The sequence below is a fragment of the Plectrocnemia conspersa genome, unplaced genomic scaffold, assembly GCF_051122295.1.
Source record: "Plectrocnemia conspersa isolate PC_06_02 unplaced genomic scaffold, ASM5112229v1 ptg000010l, whole genome shotgun sequence".
NCBI classification, from domain to species: Eukaryota; Metazoa; Arthropoda; class Insecta; order Trichoptera; family Polycentropodidae; genus Plectrocnemia; species Plectrocnemia conspersa.
In genome coordinates this window covers 7,151,355-7,172,500 of record NW_028277174.1, presented here as the reverse complement: position 1 = coordinate 7,172,500, position 21,146 = coordinate 7,151,355, and the positions used below count along the sequence as shown (strand labels likewise).

The following is a 21,146-nucleotide window of genomic DNA, read 5'->3' as shown; positions in this document are numbered from 1 at the left end:
TGCAAAATTTTGTTAATTGTTGATTTCTTAATCGTTTCAAAATGTTTATAATTGAAAATTATTGTTCTTTTCGTTGAATTGTCGGTTGTTATAATTTTTTTATATGTAGATTGCTATCGGCCACAGAAGTTTAAATGCTAAGAGTATTTTTTATGATCTATCACCAAGTGATATGCCTATAATATACATACATACATACATAATTTTGTCTATTGTAAGAACTGCTTTTATGTGCAATAAATACTTGAATTATTTCTTATGTCTTATATCTTTTATTGTCTAATAAAAACATTTAAAAATTATGCTGTTATTGTGTTTAAGTGATCCTGGAATACTGCATTTTTAATATGATATCAAACATTACTGCAAAAGTAATGGATTAGAGTAGCGTTTCCCAATTAAGTTTAAGTTGTGGAACCTTTTTATGTTTTGTACAATGTGATGAAACCCAATTTTGGTACCGGCCTTTGCAGACACTGGAACTGCAGAATATCAGGTGATTTTTACTGTTATTCAACGATTTTCCTTCACGATACCTTTAACTGCTGCAATGTACTCTGATTTGACTACTCAATGTGCCGGATTTGGTTGATAATAGTAAATTAACTCACACATTTCAGAACTTTCTAATACACTAATACACTTGATGGCAGGGCCAGCTCTGAGTATACAAAACCGATTCACTCGCTCCAAGTAAAAATTTAATAAAAATATGTTAATTTTATTTTTATCACAAAACTTGAAATTCACGATAAATCAAAATTGTGCATGTTCTGGGGTCAGTTTTACCGTCTCAGACTTTGTGTATCTTTGTAAAATTCGTCTCGTACTCCACCAAAACTCCTTCGGCAATTTTACGGGACCCTTTGTGTAAAAGAAATAAAGGCCAGAACAACTTGAATGTGTCGTTTCTATGAATCATCTCTTAATGTTTGTCTTCGTTGCAATAAATAAAAAATATACACAAACTATGGCTAACTAAGACGCACATGTTCGATTCTGTGTTTTATTTCGACAGTCCATGTTGAGGAAATAATAAGCGTTTTTAATTTCAACATATGTTGATTGTTATCAGTGATTAATAAATTTATTAAGATTCTATGATGTAAAGATTTCTTAGTCGCTATGTAATTATAGTTCTAAAACGTATTACTTTAATATTGGAGATTACAAACGATTTTTTTGCAGTTTGTGTAGTCTAGTTACTTTGCATGCTGTATATGAAATTAATTTACTTGGGATTTTGAAGAATCAAAATGTCGAACTGCTAATATTGAAACTTTGGAATTACGATGATAAATATGGTACTTTTCTGTTTTCCGGAGTCACTTTTTAAATAAATTATTTACTTGTTCTATTGTTTATTTTATATATAAAAAGGCAATATATAATATATTATACATTTTTATTTGGACCCAAAGTAAAACATTATTTGGCTACATAGATTACTTTTTAAAATATAGACTTGTTGGGTGCGAACGATCAGCAGCGAGTGAGCATTGTTCGAACAGTATTATTTAAAAAATGACTGAATAACAGGAAATTACCTAAATTTTGTATTTGTTACATAACCTTTTTTTTGGGGGGGGGGGGGGGGGCTCGTGCTATATTCTTGGGTAAAGCCTCACATCGCTAGAGCCGGCCCTGCTTGCTGGAGTGACATACATGCATCACCACACTGTACTTTTATTTGCTAATGAATTTCAATGGGTTTCTCCATGCACTATTCGAGAAAAGTTTGCTTAATGCATACTACCACTCTTCAAACTGAATTCTTACAGTGCTGCCGATTTTAAAATCAACCCAATTTTTAAAATTTATTTAGGACTTTTAAGGTCTTTATTTGACTCACTCACATAAAAAATTCTGTATGCGAAATTATTATTAACATAAAAAAACACTTCTTGTGTGATCATGTCTCCCTCATCACTATTTTACATTTTTTTCCTGATACCGATTAGAATTAAACAGTCTGATAATCTTACTGAGTGAGTGTAATGTTTTTCTAAAATAAACACAGATGAATTTCTCATTGTGAATATCTTATAAATGTTATTTTAATTAAATAAAATCATTACTTACACATACATTTTTAATTTTCTAATATAAAACATACAAAAAATCACAGTATCATTAATTCTGTTTTAAGTAATCTTCCAATACTGCCGCTGAGTTTAGTGTTTGTTATATCTTTCTGAATATAAAAATGGCATCGTCCAACCAATAGTACGATTGAGTCAAGTCTCCTTCGCACAAATACGGCACTCTGGACCACACCACAACGTCCAAACCGATCTCTTCTTTTGCGTATTCGATGAAGGACGCTGCCTGCTGTTCAAATGTTTCTCCAATAATAGGAAGTTTTTCAGACGGAGAATGATCAGTAGAATCTGTAATAGAAATTTTTATTATTAATTTACTCTAATTGATTATATTAAAATCCATACTAACATTCTACATATGCACAAAAGGGTAAGACTAGAGCAATGATCAAGAATCCGTCGTCTTCCATCGCCTGTCGAGCCGATAGCATCATGGTACGTGGTTGAGAGCATCGGTCCAACAGATTCAACATACTAATGGCACTGAATTTCCTATACGTCCACCAATTATCTGTATCTAATATCCTGTAAGTAATATAAAAATTAAATCGTATCATTTAAATTGCTAGTACTATGAAGTTATCTTACTCAAATCCTTTGGTTTGTAGTAACTTTCTCATAGAACTGCTTATTTCGGTGGCGTATAAGTGAGTGAAGAGCGGCGACCAACGTAGAGTTACTTCGCCGTCTCCGGCGCCTAGGTCTACTAAGGCGCCCATGTTTTGATGATAGATTATATCTTCGAAGCTGTGTGGATTTCCTCTTCGTTCATTGGCGATTTCTATGAGTTCAGAGAATTGCTTCAAAGACATGACGAACATTGATCCTCTTCCAAGCCACCTGTGGAGAATAAAAAACAGTTTCAGATATTAAAATGAATAGTAAAACATTAAAATTGATACAAAATATTTAGGGAAAATTGAGGACAACCCAGAAAAAATGTTTCAAGTTATAAATGTTGGATTAAAAATCTTTCTTTGATAAATGGATTAGACTTCGCAGTGGGAACGCTCGGTAACACTGCTCTCCCACTGCGACGGCGACGGTACGATTTTATTGCTTTTGACGTGGATTTTTGACTTCTGAGAAGGGATAATTGTTTTTTGCGCCCACTTATTGTTATAAATTATATTACACATAATAATTTATAATTATTATTATAGATGTCACCAATTCCCAGACTTTCAGTCTGGTGGTTAATATTTACTTTTAGGTATTCATTATATCTGATTGACTTACTCAGTTGGTACAGATTTACCCCGTTGTAATGCATTGGGCTTACGCCTGTCAGGTTACAACGGAAGATTTAATAAAATAAAAATATAAAAACATACTTTTAAAAAGCTAATATAGCTTATAGAGTAAAATCATATGAAAAAATGAATGCTCAGATGCTAGATGCTATATAGAGAGGTAATCTTTGAAAATTTCATGGGATGTTACACTATGTGTTAATTTTAATAAATTTGGCTCAGATATTTTACTTAATTTAAATACATTAGATAAAATATAGATACCATGATTAGTGTCGTTAATATTTGTATAAAATAAAGTTATTTTTATTTATGTATGTAGGTACTTAATATTATATTGTTAAGGTTTTATAATGTTTCTGATATTTGCTGCATATTTTTTATATATAATTAAAAGTAAAACTATTCAAAAAAAAAATAAGGAGAGGAGGGGAGCTGATAATTATTAATGCGGGCGGGCAAATATAAAGCAAATATAAAGTTGACTATTATTATTATAATAATTGTCGCATTTTTTCAATTTTAAATCACCAATTTTTAAACAATATTTTATGTGCACTGAGTGTACATCATCGGAGCGCGCTAATTTTTTGCACCATAGAGGAAAGGTTAAACATATTTTGTTTATATATTGTTTTTTATGAAAAAGGGGGGTGGGGAGATGCTATTGTAGTAGTCTTCCCCAAGTCTCTGACCGTATTTTTGACTCAATTCATCCATATTTGGTATCAATGGCTTGCATTTCATATCGCGGCCGCTGTAAAACGCCTCACCTTTGTGCGAAATGAGTTTTTATATTATAAAATCGCATAAAGGACCGGGCCGGCCGTTTCGTTTTTCACCCTGGGTTTTACGAGCGGCCGCGTGTAAAATTCAATCTGTCTCGCGCTTGACCCCCCGACCGGTTGACACACGAAAACAATTGAACAGCCCGGGGTGCGTGTGCCATTACGACCCTCCGATAATTTATGTTTAATAGTCCTCTCCGGGACCGAGATCCGAGAGGCAATCATATCTCATCTTTATGGACCGTATTTTCGTCCGCGCTCAATTATAATAATTCATCCGCGCGAAATCGATTTCCAAATCGTGTCACCGGACAATGGTCAATCTCGCATTAAGCACAGATAGCCACAACGGTAGAATTGTATAACGAATATCAAACCAAAAATCAACATTTATGCGCCACGAAAAATTAACATCATTCTTTTTTTAAATTTAATACTATTGTATGTATGTAGACCATCATAACGCATTGTAAGAACATGACGGACATGATTTAAATTTTGAAATAAAATAATATTTGTTCAGACTGATGACTTTTGAATAACAAATGCGGATTCGCCGTCTTTAAAAATGGACATGGAATCGCTGTGAAGGTGGTCGACCCACTACCTTGCTACATTTCCGTGTAACATTGTTACAATTTACATGCAAAGATGGAAATTGAGTATGTCCATTGGCAAAATTTGGGATGTGACGTCAAAGATGCTCGGTTTCGTTATGCGGAGCACGTGTCATTTCAGAAATTAATACGCAATGGTCTTATTTTAATTTAAATAATAAATTATTATTAAAAAAAACTATTTATATGTATTTCATATACAGAACAATAAAAAAATATACTATATAGGTTTATGCAAATGTCATTTGTAAGACGAAAAATATTTTGAGTATATTTTGTTGAACAAGCTTTATCATATGGCATTCAGTACCACACGGTCTGTTAGGACACTATAATATCGATCAGCTAGTTCCTAAAGATATTATTTATTTTTTAATAAATCTGAGAGCTAAGAAAATTCAAAACCACCGGATGCATCAAAAGCAAAATATTTATGTTAGACATCAGGATTTATTCGGATTTTAGTCTTGTTGTAAAATTTTCAATATATCTGTTTTTAAGGATCATCTGAACTACAAAATAATTTGATTGAATGACCTTTTTATATCCGAGTCAGACTAAGCAATGTCCGGACATTTTCTTATCTAGTAACTCTGGTCCTGTAGCTATATGACTGGTTCAAAATCATAGATCAAACCATATAGCACAAGTAAGCGGGCACAGCCCTCGATTAGCCGAAGCTAAGCGAGTCGGAACGGCCACGGCTCGTTCCCTGGGAATGACCGGAGACAAAGGAGTCTCCCGCCAGAAATACTCAATTTTGTACAATTATCGATCGATATCAATTTTCGTCCGACCGCAAGTTCCTGCCGACGAAGGTACGGGCAATTCCCCTCCTGCGGTTACTTAATTCCGATCCGGCAATAATTACACGACGCGAAAGTGAATCGCCTCGCCTCTTCTCATCAGCGTTTATCTCCCGCGAGATGATGAGATTCCCGATGTGGAGAGATGGAGATGATGCGGTCGATTGTGCGCGTGTGACGTTTTTATTTTTCTCGATTTGCTTTACGACGCGTCCGAGTGTCGCGCGGTTAATTTGTTAATTTGCGAAAATATCTTCGTCTTCTTTTTACATTGGACAGTGGAGTGTCACGGTGATCATGAGAATACCATTCAGAAGAAATCATGGTGATATTTTCTCACTTTTATTATAATTCTTATCGATTATCACAGAATAGGTTTTCCTAGATTTTCCTAATCTCGCAGGCGAACATCTGATAAATAATTAAAATTGTGGAAAGTGAAATATATTGATTGTAAGCTGCAATAATATTTCGCTATTAAAAAAATAGATGTGATTTAAAGACTGATTTCAGTTGTGTACCACGTTGTAACGCATTAGGCTAACGCATGTTGTGTTGCAACGGAAGATTTACACTAAATAAATAAACGTGACTTTGAAAGTATATAAGAATCTTTTACCGATTTTCGAATATTAATAAGAAATTTCCTAAAAGTTATTATATCGCTTTATTAAAATCTCGGTGGGAAATTATATAATGTCATTTTTACACACAATCACAACTATCACAACTTTTCCCGAATTCCTACAACTTAGTTTAATTATACCAGTTTGGACTTCAACTCTATGCAATTTCGCAAACTTTGATGTAGTTTCATCATTTAGAATCTTTTAGTTTGTATTTTAAAATAACCACAAATTCTCGCGTTTTTATTTCTGCAAATCGTATTGTAATATATTTTCAAAATCGTATTATAATAATAAGTAAGGCCTAACAATGAAAGATAGATCTCGGGACCAACCAATTGCGTTATTAATTGTTAATTTTCACCGGCATTAGCACATCCATCCACCCATAGCACCCACAAGTACCAGAAAAACTACAATTTGTTTGGAAAAATGTGCGATAGACATTGCGTTCTACCCTGCGCAAAATACTTGTTCTCCTACCCCTTTGTTAACGATCGCCAGAACCGCCATCTGTCAGTTTCACATTTCGTGGATGTGTTCTAGAAGCGATGCAATTGACCCGCCAACATCTACATCTGCGATATAAAATATGTGACAGTTGGTCACAACGGGGCGAAGAGAAGCAGACGGAGGAAGATGTGATCAGAAGTGTATCAGGAGTCATACGAAGGGTTTACGAATGGGATAAACGTTTCCAAGAGGGCCATGAAGACGTTGAAAAAATTCAGGATATTGTACTCAGACCTGCCGAGAGGGGGAGGGGGGAGGAGACAAAAACCCGGAACCCTCACAAGGAGACAAATCGACCTCAAATATTGAATCTGAACGAAATTACAGTTGTTTGAGATGCATGTACTCGGATATACTTCATTATTGGCTTTTTTTTGTTAAAAAAATTTGTATGTTCTTTGAATCATTTGAAGATCATGAAACTAAAAATAAAATTGGCACAAAAAGGCCGCAAGAATCCGGTATATTTATGTGTGTAAAATAAAAATATTATAGAAAATTTACTTTTTTCTATAAGATTTTTTCACGAAAATATCTTTATTTTTATTTTTGAAGTAGCTGCTATTTTGAAATTAATGACAGATAAAACTGGTTAACAAATTTAGTCAAAATGTTAATTTTTCAGATTTTTTTATAGAAATCTGATAAAAGTTATCCTGTTCATAAACATAGTTATATCACATATAGTGTGTGACAAAAACGTGGGTTAACATGATCATTTGGTTAAGCTATTCTTTAAAGCGTAGGATTAAGATTATTTGGTCCTGGCACAAGAATATTAAAATAAATTAATATCGAACAACTTTTCTAGCAAAATGAAAAACCATAATAATATTTGAGTCTTAAAGTAAATGTGGTGGAACTTTTCATGACAAGTTAGCAGACACTCTTGAAAACAGACGATACAATGCATCTGTGGTATGTGAACAAATTTTATAGTATTTTTTGGAATCTCATGTTCAGACAAACATCCACACAAAATTTTACTACCGCTCATTACTTTTATGCACTCGGCCCAAACCACGAACTTAAGCTTACATAATACGTAAAGCCCTCCAGGTCGAGTCATAAGCAAAACTTTTACAGCCAAACTTCTGGTGAAATCGTAACGATTGTTTCCGAGCCGCTTTTGGCTAATTACCAGCTGCATTCCAGCGCATACTGTACGTATGGAGAAGTCAGGACCCGCGTGAAAGTAATTTACCGCGGCTCATTCCTCGACAGAATCCTGACAAAGGATGCGACATTGAAAAGTCACAAGCGACGCAGAGGGCCCACGGCGCTTCAGACCTTTTTATCTAGACCTCAACGTTGGCCAGGTGTGACGTCTGACTTATGCACGCTCTAAAACAAAATGAAAGTGTAAAAGCGTCGGAATGCGATCAACTTTTATGCGGCGCATTCCACACGAACAATGGACGGGATTCGAACCGTGCTGACGAACTACACCGCCACCTGTTTGTGTGCATCGCGCTATCGTGGGAGGCTGTTGGAAGTATTTTAATTAGAGGTGTGAATAAGTGTAAAAAGGGACAAACAAATTGAGTGTATGTTTTTGACGTATCTGGGGTTTGGGTTATATTGGGAGAAATCGAAACGGTGAAAGGAGTGGCAAAACATTTTTTGCACCCAGTTCCTTATGCATAAAAAACTAAAATACTTTTGTCGAGAATATCTCAAATTTAATCTTAAAAAGATACATCATTACACAATTGGTAAATATTGGGAATCACAAACTGTTTTCTCCTCAAATAAAATGACTGGAATTAATCGTTTGCGAATATTTTTCTTCAACATAAATTACTATTTTCTTTGAAGAGTGTAAAGATTCATTTGGCGGCGTAGCTGTTTGTGCATTGAAATCTTAAATGACAGAGAGGATGCCGACCCATCCACTTCAGACCGCTTCTCTCTTCGCATACCCTGATCCAGCTCGATATCCGGAATCCAGAGTTCAACCCGCTTCGGATACAATATACAAATTGTACACAACAATTAAATAACAACAAACTTTGCTCTAAAAAATAACGAAAATTAACACCCATGACACTTGTTTGAAAAAATTTCCTCTTGTTACTTCTAAATAATGTAAGTGGAGAAATGCTGAAGAAGAATTCTTGGTATATCTTGCGTTGAAAAAAGAGCCAATGTCTTGAGCATAGAGATGCTAGATATTCTAGAATGGATATAGGCGATAATACGAGGAAGGAAAGTGACAACATGGAAATGATAATAATCATTAAAAAAGTTAAGGAAATGTGTGAAATATATGACGACAGAATAAAAAATGTTTCAGATATACGATCATCTTAAAAATGGCCAAATCATGAAGTATATATGCTAAAAAAATTCTATACTATATTTAAATTAGAGCGTAAAAAAATATGCATAGAATGTAAATATATAAAATTTTATAATAAAACAAAACTAATTATCTGGTATGCTTACTGCTACTTAATGTCAGCATAATGTGATTATTAGTAATAATTAAAAAAATGGTAATGAAGAATTTATTTATGTTGATATTGTATAAGTTAAAATATAATTTATATAAGATGCGATTTCTGAACAGATACAAGATTAATGAAAAACGATGAGGATGTCATACCGAGTATGAGCGACTAACCAGGATGTCAGAAAATTTATTGCTGAATTATGACGCTACTTCATACAGGAAGGCAGTGAAGGTAGTCCTTTATCTAAAGTATATATCTGCGCTCAGTTTAATGAGTTGCAGCCAGCACAGGAAATATTATTGAATGCTTGATAAATTGCTCAAAATAATAAAGTTAACTTTTAATACTAACATTTCGAATATTTTTAAACAATTTTACAAAAAAACTAAAACTAAAAATATTGGGTAGTAAGAAAAAATGATTTTTAAATAAGTTCTATTTGGAAAATTTGTATTATATTAAATATTGGGGCTAAGATATTAAAATTTCAGATTTCATTAAATATATAAAGATAATTTGCTCTGAACTAATATTTGTTAAATAAAAAATGTAAAATATGCACTATACTAATTTTACGTCATTTCCTTTATAGTATCATATATGTAATTATTATTAAATCTTCCGTTATAACCTGACAGGCGCAAGCCCAATGCATTACATATGGGGTAAATCTGTACCAACTGAGTAAGTCAATCAGATTTTACTACCGAAGGTATTAGAACATGTCATTTCTTGGAAACTATCTATTTATTTTCAACGGTCAGTGTATAAAAACGTCGTTCTATGCGCGATCATCACGTGCCCTATGATTGGTCAGTCGCCCTGAGGGACAGTACAGGTATGTGAAAGTACACAGGGTATTCTTTTTAGGGGTACGGTTGTAAATTGTATTACTAGTGTAATGGATATATTTGTTTAATTTATTATAATCATTGCCTTGCTCTACGTGTATTTTTTAGTTAGAAGGAAGATATTATTCGCTTTGATTTAGCCCCGTTCTTTGCTATCACGTAAATTCTGCGTGTATTTGTTTTAAAAAATTCATTAAATATAATTGTACATTTAATTGTGACAACTAGTGCATCAAGAAGAGCCAGAGCAAAGGAATCTCTTCCGTTTCGACCGAGTGTCAGGGACGGCATTGTTTTTTCAGGAGGGGGGGGAGGCAAAAATTACCCAGTCAGTGGTCGTTTTTTAATATTTCGATTATATTAAGATTCATAGTATTTTAATAAATTAACATGCATTTTCTTGCCAAATTCAAAGGAAACAAATGCCCCCCCTGGCCAACTAAATTACGTGCCTGTTTAAATTTGAACAGCAAATGGACGTTTTGCAACTGTCAAATTAAGTTTCAAAGACATTTTAAAGCAGCATATAATTTCACTAGTGTCTTTCAGTTAAATTATATTTTTGCTAGTTGAAATGTATTTGAACTCAATGTATCTTCAATAAAAAATACACATTGATTGTAACATTTGTACATAGCATGTAAATTAATAGATTACTACATTTGAAAAATTTAAAATCATATAATTTTACTAGCACATGTCAGAGAAATTATATTTTCACTGGTATAAATATATATCTACTGGTGTGTATTCTCTTATGATTTCACTGAAACGATTTATTTAAAAAAATATTTTCAAGATAGATTCGAGACTGTTTATTTTTAAATTTTTTTTGAAGGTGTATCCTGGAATTTCTAGTTTAGAATCAGGGACGTTATTTTAGTGTTTTCCAGGGAGAAAGGCAAAAGTTGCCCAGGCAGTGGTAATTTTTTTAATATTTTGATTTAAGGTTCATATTATATGAATTTCATTAAATGACATGCGTTTTTATGGCAGGGCGCACATGCTCCCACCTGCACCTTGCCATGCGTATATAAGCGCACTTCCATTCGGAATGCACTTCCGTAATGAAATTTCCATCTGGAACGTCACCAGATACTATTTTTATATATTCAGAAAAGTTTCGGGTTTGGTCAAAACTGTGACACAATATTCGATTAGATTTCGACTGAAAATGAGGTTTGATCGTTCTCTTTATTTATATAACAAATTTTCTCGATATTTGTATGTAAATATTGTATTTCCGAATATTATGTACTACATTTACCATAAGTTTGAGAGCTACAGCGTTCCGGTCGACGACGCATTTCCATATAATGCGAGTGCCGTCAAGCTCGGACCCGAACGGCGGCTGCTGCTCTCGCAGGTCATTCGTGTTTGGCACAATGCAGTGTTGTGTGCATCAGCCGGTAATTGGCGATCGACTTCGTGCATAAAGATTGGCCGTTTGAAACCGCAGAATTCTGCAACGAATAATTGCATTCATAAACGGCCTTAATGCGGGTAATTGTCGGCGGCTTGGCCGTGAGAATCCCTTCGTTCGGAGAGGGATTAACCTGAGACTCATTCGGAAGAGGTGAGTTGAGTTTTATGATCGGAACATGAGGAAGACCTGGTTAAAATTCTTTGCTGAAGAGTAAGTAGCCAACTGGGTAGCCATTAGCGAAGTTGTATGCTAATGATTGATTGAACGCACGCTCGGATAGTGCAGCATATTTGAGAATGTCTAGGATCAGCGGCTCTCAATTGATTTGCACGTTTATCTCCCACAAAGGCAAATAACAATTTAATCAATACAAAAATCTGCGATGCGTCTGATCATTTATTTCAACACAAAAAGTTCTTGGAATTTTTTAAAGATTCTCACTGCGCGGCTAAATATAGAGCAGTTTTGTCTGCAATTGAAACAGCATTATATAATGAGGTTAATTCTAAAAATTTCCAAAATTCATCGTATAATTTTATATATAATTCAGATTTTAGGTATTTCTGTGGAAAAAACGTATAAAATGAAATTTGTGACACATGTACATATTAACAAATTAGTTATAAGATGCGATGATTTAAATATGGCACGTTGAAACATGTTGTTTTTAGAGTTTAATAATATTAGCAACCAAGAGTCTTAAAGGTTTTTGATTTTTATGTGGTTTAGATAGGAAATAAATTAAACATCCAGATCCGGGTAGAACTATTAAGGCAGTCGCGAATGATTGAGAGTTGGCTAAATTTATTTATTAATTATTTTGACACACTGGTTTTTATAAAATACAACAATATTGTTTAACGCATAATGAAATACATTAAATACAAAAATTCATTAATTTTTTTTTCCTTTATGTACTTTTTATTGATTTTCATGTAATAAAATAAATAAACAGCTAATCAGTAGATAAAAAGCAGATTGAAATTTATCAAATAATTCTGAAAATATATATTAATTTATATAATTTTAAATCATAAATTGGATTTAGGTATGTCATATTTAAGCTCATAATATGGCTTGGTAATTATTGCGCAAGCAAAAATTGCGCACAACAAAAATTTTGATCATAGATGTAAAATATACACATATATTTACGTATTTATATATATTAAACCCTTTCACCGCGGCTGATTTCTAAATTTACTAATATGTGGAGAAGCGTCTATTTATGCTATAAATTATTTATATAAATTATTTTTCAACCTTAAAATATACAAAAAAAAAAACATATTACAAGGCTCAAAGGTTTATGACACATTTAGGTGCTCAATGCGTACTTGCGATTTTCTTGATGACTTCTATAGGTGTCATCCGCGGTCAAAGGGTTAAGAATACGTCAATATATGTATGAAAAAAATATAAAGCAGTTGTAATTAAAAAAAAAATGTATTTGAAAATCAAACAATCACATGTTTTCAAAATTTTCTCTGTGTGAAATATTTTGTGTGCGATTTTCGTTTGTGCAATAATCCGGTCACCCATTATATAGATGAACTCATTTTCTGAAGTATCTTCGTAGTCTCTAATAAATTATATTTATTCTTAATAGTAATAAAAGCAATGAACGATTGCGAATCTAAAAATAATTTGATAGTATTATTAAAATGAAGCATTAAAAGTTAAGTCACATACAACATTTTGCTCTTTAACATTCGGAATCCGTAATACACATCTTTTACTGGAAAATAGGGATATATGGAAATCAAATGTGGGTTTTTATTATGAAAATGAGAAAATTAAAAACATGAGGATAGAACTAAGTCGACAAATATAAGTGGCGCATATGAAAGTTTAATACATATATATTTTTTAATATTCAGCACTAATTATAATATTTTATAATTTAAGATTTGTTTGTAGTACTATTGTAATAAATCTACTGTTGTATTATAAATAGGGCATTCTAATGAACAAATGAAAAAAATATTAACTCGTCTTGAAGAAAGGCCTTAACAATGGAAGAGAGATCGATTAACCGTTTGCACTCGAATTTGTTACTACTCAGGAAAAATTAAAAACATGTAATTCTTTTAAAAAAATTAATTCATGTGTTTTGAATAAAACTATTAATAAATATACCTTAAATTTTGTTTATTATTATTGCTACATTTTTTAAAATTTAATTTTTTAAAACTCTTTTTAACGTAAATAGCTCATAATTTATTATGGATACCGGAAAAACTACGCTTTTGTCTAAAACAGTAATTTATTTTATCCTGCGAAAAATACCATTTTTATTTTTATCCCATTATTAACAGGTGTATTTTAAGGCGTAATATTGTGAGGGTGTGTCCAAAAGGCGATGCAATTGGCTAAACAACATTCTCATCTAATATTCGTCAGAGCTGTGCCGAATCAGCAATATAAAATGTTGCATTTTTTAATTGCTGATTCGCACTAAGTGTCGCATATTTTATATTGCTGATTGCTGCGACACAGCTCTAATAAATATGAGACAGATGGGCAGGCAGAGAGAGAAAGAGGCAGACGGAGGAAGAAGCTCCCGAGACTCAACCCTAAAGAGTCCTAGCACGAGACACAGTGGATATTACAGCATCAACACAAGATCACAGCCGACAATATATCGCTGACACTCCAGCGAAGACACCGACTTTTAAGACTATTTTGACTCCACCACCTGACAAGCACAGTTATGAGAACCGAAAAAGTATCGATATTACTTATATTCATTTTAAAAATAATAAAGCTACCGAAAAAACTAAAAAAATATTATCACAATAATTTATTTAAGATGGACTAAAAATTAAATATTATTCGTATAAATTTAAAATGCTGGCTATTGAGAAAGTAAAAATATGGAATTTCGGCAATTACAAAGTGTTTTTGTTTTCATTTTTTGTTTGTCGGCTATTAGTTGTTATAAATGGTATTAGGAGGAAAAATAATCACAAAATAAAAAATAATAGATTAGGCTGTAGATAATGCAGCGTTACACTTGGAGAAAAATGACTACCTGCGTTGTTATAATACAAAGACATAATAAGTAATACACAACTTTATTTTGAAAGTTAGTGGTTTATTTCTTAAAAAGTACAAAATAAAATATAGTGATACAAAGTACAGAATAACAAATAGTTAAAAAAGGGGCGAATATATTTGCTATTTGAATATTCGGATTGGACTCTAATTATAAGCGTTAGCCTAAAACGTTCCAGCGGCAACAATAAATATTATTTATAGAATTTTAATTGGCGCACCACAGTTTGACGTTACTTGAGATATTTATTATAGTAGCGAGGCGTCGTGCAAAACGTGCCGCCCGACAAAAAACCTACGAAGCCAACAAATACTAAAATCAAACGGGGTAATTACTCGGGATGCTGTGAAGAGAGATGGATCTCGAATCAGGATTAAACCGCGGGTTTCGTTAAGCATCTAATAGCACTTTCTCAGCGCTTGGATCGAGCACGATCAATATGGGAAATGCTATTATACTATTGGTCATTGGTTTGAAACTCCTATTAGGATTAGTTCTTTGTATATATATATATATACATTCAATAGCCATCAGCATATATTATAGATTCAATCATGAATTTCTAGTTAAAATGGCAAATTATTTAACTGAAAAAGGTTAAGTCAAAAGACAAGCAACAGAGGAAAAATATTTCTAGCATTCGGTCAATAAATCTGTGACGGTTGTCATATGAATCAATCGTTGGCTGGTAGATTGCTCTCGGATCCTGACCCGTCACAAGTCCGGTCAAACAAACCGCCCGCTTTTGTGTCCATGTCATTGTCGGTCACATTATCGACGCTTAGCCGCGGCCATTGTCGACACAACAGACCACCCTATATCCGCTTTATACACCCTGTATCGCCTCATCCTACAAGTCCAGAGAAATTCACTCTTTTTTAGAAAATTCCAGCCAGTCAGACACTGGCGGATAGAGGCAATGGGTTAGGTTGAAACATTGATTGGTTAAGTAAGAACGGTGGGCCACGTACACTTGTAGACATGTCTTTGTAAATACATAATTATCAACCTTGTTATTTTATATTTATTGTTTTATATTATAGTATTTTTCTGCAGGGAGTGAATGCGGATAAAACTACACAATACTTTTTGTGGAGGAGCATTAAATATATAATAAAACCACTACTTCAAACGTCTTTGTCTGGATCTGGAAAATACCTTTGATCACTTGCATAATATATTTTTTTCAGAATTGTGTTGTGTTTGCGATATTGCTTATTAATTTAAGAATCAGATTGTCTAAGAAGAAATCAGGAAACATGCGCGCGGGTATAATCTGCGTCTGTTCCAGCATAAGATGCTGAGGCAGAAGTATTTCGACATGTTAGAAACATGGGTCTCAACTATACAACTAGTTATATTTTGATGTCTGCGTGTGATTAAGAGTCACTTAAAGGTCATTTTCATCAGATGACAAACATCAAAGAGTAATAAGAGTAAAAATCGATTCCAGAATATAGTCTTAAGGGGTTATAAAAAAATAAATAATTTTAAACTGCGGTTGATTTCTAGTTGATTATCTTGAAACATGCATTTGTTGAGTTTGCCCTTAATATTCTCAACGTCCCTTAAAATACAACATTTCTATAATGAGAAATTGATCCAAAATTCTCGAGGAATTAGACGTGTGGAAAAATATATGTAATATACAGTATGTATTTATTTATTACAGTGTAAATTTTATTTTTTAAATTTAGATATCTTTATAAATGTAAAATATTTTTCTTGTTTTTAGTTTTACAATACTTTTTGCCAATATAAAATAAGAATATATAAGAATATAGCAAGACATTAATATTTATAAAAAACATATTAGTAAGAATATTTTCACACATTATTTTAAAATCACTTATTAAAAAGTACATATCATCTAAAGTGGAATCGGCCAAATTTTCAGTGAAAAAAACCTCTAGAAAGACCCCATTAATTTTTGAAATTTGCTAATTCCTACGCAGAGCGATTTCTTATTATATGATTACTTTTGCAGATCTTAGAGTACGAGTTGATTACTACTGTAAATAGATCTCAAAGAAAATCAATTATTTCCGACCTCTTTTAAAAGCTTCCAAGAAAGTATGCAAATTTTCAAAAATATGGCAAGGAACCACCCTTTTTATGCAACGCCTATAAAACATTTGAAAATATTTGTGCAAATTTAATTTTTACAAAAAAATGGCATCTTTCTCGAGAAATTCTCGAGAAGAAATACTAATTATTTTATTTTATATTCTTATATGAGATATTATTAATATTCAGAATAAAATATTTAATAAGTGTTTATTTGACTTTCCATCATATAATATTTTCCCTCGTATGTTGTAAAAAATATCAACATCTTTATTGTATGATTTATATAGCATTTACATGAAAGCATTGACTCTTGTTTCATTTAGCAGGCAAACGAATCTTTGCCAGAGAATTGATAATATAATAATCATTAAATCATTGTTTCTTGCATTTTTTAATTTTTGCTAACCGAAAGATATTCGAGGAAGACGGAACGAAATGATTGCTAATCGTTATTCCTCGAGTTGATCATAAAACTTATATCGTCAAATAATTTTTAATAGACAGACATCGTATCTCACATATTGCTCCATAGTTTGCATTTCGATATTGTTTTTGGAATATGATAGCTATCCTTACCGATATTACTATGTATTATATTATATTACTAATATAAGAGGGCTAATCAAAGTATATTCAAATCGAATTTTGGTCAATAGGAGAGCGCAAAAACAATTATCACTTCTCAGAAGGCAAAAATTCACGACAAAAGCAATAAACGCTCGGTAACGAGCGTTCCCAGATAAGATAATATAATACATATTTATAAAGTATATAAATAAATATTAAAAGATAATATTTTAATATTTAATTATATACTTTATAAATATGTATTACATATTATTCTCAGTATATATCTTCATTTCAATGTATTTTTTAATGCATTCATAAGATACTTTTCATACTATATAATTGGTTATTGGTCAGCCCTAATGTATAACAACTCTCTTACAAAAAAAAACCAGATTGATCGATTGATGACAACATCAAAACGATATTGAATCATCATTGTTCGAATCCGAAGCCGAGACGAATCTCAATTCGTTTTTCACAAGCGAAATTCTTCAGTAGAATCGAAGTAAACGAAATATAAAACATAAAAATTAAGAGGAATCAAGACTCGAGAGTGTGGGAGTGCAGACCTTTGAAGAATCGACGTGATTCAGCAACATTCTTCTAGTTTATATGATGCTGCATAATCGGCTTCGTGTCCGACATAAAAAAAGATGCAGTGCGACACTAAGAGCGTCAATAAACGACCCCACCGAAACCTTAACTAATTGATGTGCATATTACGAACAAAAATAATTGCAATCGAAGACTACACATATTTATTAAAACGTCAAAAGCTCTCGAGTGCGTCTGTTTATAGCAAGATGGAACTCGCTTCGCCATTTAAGTGTTTCAGATAAGATCGTTGCTTTTGAGCCAAGTTTTTAACTCCATTTTTCTCATACTGACCCAAGCGACTCGATTACAAGGTAATGACACATCAGATAAAATATTATACGTCGCAAATCTGCCATCTACATCAGAAAACTCATACGTGAACCGCCTCATATATATTTATATCTACAACGTTTATCAATATATAAAATTGTGCGTTTAAGAAATTATCAAACGAACCAAATAAAAGTTTATAAGTACATATATATAATACATACTGTATAAATCAATTAATATAGTTTGATTTATCGTTAGTGATAAAACTGGTAGTAAAGACATTAGTTAAAACATTTCAAAATTAATAACTCAAGATCTGTTCAATTAAATAAACAAGTAAAATTTTGTTGATGGTTAGATCTTTTTATTTGTCCATTTTTTATATCCATATATTATGTTTTAGTATATATTTAAAAAACAGTAAGAGTTCAATATACATACATAGGTGGCATTAAATTTGACAGGACGTCCGAAAATAACGTTTTTTGCACTGTTTTTATATTTAACATACTGCAATTTTTTATAAATGTTGCAATTAAATTTTTCGTTTAGGTATTATAACAATGAGTTATTTTAATGTGTAATAATTATTTACAAATGTTTTTATATGATTATTTTTATATCAAATAAATTCATCTTCCATAAAATGAGATTTTTGTCATAATGAATTAACAATCTGTTCTGACAATATAATTGTAGTCGATCGGCTCCCAAGAAAAGCGGTTCCATCAAAGGTGTGTAAAAAATGCGTGAATAATATGGTACTTTTTTACTTCTACTCTTAGGGCAATTTTCAAAAGGGGTTTACACCTTTTGTGTGAAAACGTTTGACACGCCGACACGTGGAAAGTGAGTAAAAAAATATTAGAGTGTGATTTGTTACACCGGCACAAATATTTGGCTCATTAAGTTGGCGTAAAGAGCGTGAACATACTTAATTACACGGTCCATAATAAGCATGTATCGGTAAGTCATAATAAGTACATAGAATGCTTTTAATTGATCAATAAATAAAAAAAGTAAAATTATAAATATAATTTGCTTTTTAAAATTAATGAATATATGTATGTATGTGATTTTTATAATATCATGTTTCATCACTTTTCATAAATTTTAATAAAATATAAGTTGAATCGATTCGCATTGACCAAATTAAATGTGTCAAAGTATGTGTACATATAAAATTCAATACTATTACATATTGTATGTATATATATATATAAATATAATATATATATATAATATCTAGCGTATGAAGATGCACATGTGAATTTAGAGTAGCAATGGAATATTAAAAATTGTGCAGGATCACAGCGTGTTCTTGGGGCCGGTCTGCGAACTTTTGTTGCTTATGTATGAGGATTTGACGTGATTTACTGGTGCATCCCTCATCCCCTAGGGGTGCAATGTTCCGCGATGGCCATTCTCCAAAGGGCCATATATTAAAACTGCAAACTTGATACACGTACGGCTATTAATAATATTTTACTCATGCTTGTTTATTTATTTGCAATATTAAAAGTCGACGTATCGGAGTTCAGCGTCTTTCATTGAGAAAATAGATCTGTATGAACGAAAAAGTCTTTTTCGGAAAAGCGCTAGAAAGCGATCGCCAGAGGTGGCAATAAGGTTTTTTGTAGATCTCTTCTACACTAGTATATATTTTTGATAAATGTGTGGAACATTAATAATAGTTTAAATTAATATAATATAGATTGAATGTCGAAGACGAGATAATTTTCGCAAATAAAATGTTTTATAAGAATAGTTTAAAATAATTTATGAAAATCAATTTAATTTTTTACAAAACAAATTACTGCGAATTTCTGCCCTATTTATTTAAACCCTCGGCTGTAGGGCTGCCATTGCAGCACTAGATTTGTCAAGCTCCCATCCTTAGCTGGCCTACTCCACATGATTTAAGGCATAATTTGGAGAGAGCCATCAACGGCACAATCCACACTGACAACAAACTTTTGAGCTGCTTCCACAAAGCAGTGCCCTCCTTAGAGAAGCTGACAAGAGTCTGCGTCATTGAAGACGACAAAACTATAACACCCCCTGCCAAGAAGGCGCGTCGCTAAGGGTCTGCACTCCCATATAATGTTCTCCAAAAATTATGTTTCCAGTGGCGTTGTTATTAGTGTTTATTTTGTATAATATAAAATTAGATTTTAAAAGTATTCTGTTCAAATTTAAAATGACTTGAATGGCAAACTAAGATCATTACAGTAATATTTTATAAAAATAATATATTTCAAAATAAAACCACTTGAAACTCAGAAATAATGCCCATTTTGAATTTACGTAGTTTTAATCGTAGATAAGATTGTAAATTTGCTATTATTTACTAGTGGTTTAGAATACATCAGACTTTTTGTATTCAATCTCTGGATTTTAAAACATTTTTTATAAGCAAATTTAGTTGATCTCCAAGAGAAATTGATTTGTTATTTACAATATTCATCAAAAAAATATTACAATCTTAAACTCTTAAATTATAATGTAAAAACATTGAGTTAATATGCTAAGATGGAAAATTTATTTTTGTTGGAATTCCACCAGCAAAGGAGATTTTCATAATCTTTAATATTTTTTAGAGTAATATATTTTATCGTTTTACATTATAAGAAATGTTTTTTCGTAGATATTGGCTCACACCAGGCACTAAATTGTGGGCAACTAATGCAAAAGTAGCAATAAATCAGAAATTAGATTAAAAACTCTCCGATTCCGATTGCAATTAATCGTCCCATCACTAATTAAAATATATAAACTCAACACGTGTTATTATAATGTAGCTTGGAAGTAAACGTAACATAAGTAAACTATTACATATATCTTTAATACAATGCAAAAGTCAATGAAAAAAATTTATTCATTAAGAGATGATGCCATTTTTAGATAAGATACGAAGAAGAAGCTGCCAGTTGTTAAGTTCAAAATTGAACATTGAAAGTAATGTGGCGATTATTTGCACCAAAATTAATAACGATGTTTTTCGAAACCAATTTAAAGAGAGAAATGGTGATAAGAATTTTATAAAAAATGAAGAATTTTATAAAAAAGCGCCAGGGATAACGCAGTTTTTAGAGCCGCCGGAAAGTCGATCTTGGGTCGTCGATTGAAGCAGAGAGAAT

The 21,146-nt window shown here is 32.1% G+C and overlaps 1 protein-coding gene across 4 annotated transcripts in view; it reads right to left on the bottom strand.

The window, feature by feature from the left end:
* Positions 1–2,074: 2,074 nt before the first annotated feature.
* The window catches only part of LOC148230509 (protein-L-histidine N-pros-methyltransferase), a 174,347-nt gene continuing 155,275 nt past the window's right edge, over positions 2,075–21,146 (bottom strand). For all 4 annotated transcript variants that reach the window (XM_088194098.1, XM_088194100.1, XM_088194099.1 and 1 more), the window contains 3 exons: positions 2,691–2,942; positions 2,452–2,627; positions 2,075–2,390 (listed from right to left, as the gene is read on the bottom strand). In XM_088194098.1, coding sequence (XP_088050224.1) covers positions 2,185–2,390; positions 2,452–2,627; positions 2,691–2,942 — 634 coding nt within the window. In that variant the 3' untranslated portion in view covers positions 2,075–2,184. The remainder of the gene's footprint in view (positions 2,391–2,451; positions 2,628–2,690; positions 2,943–21,146) is intronic.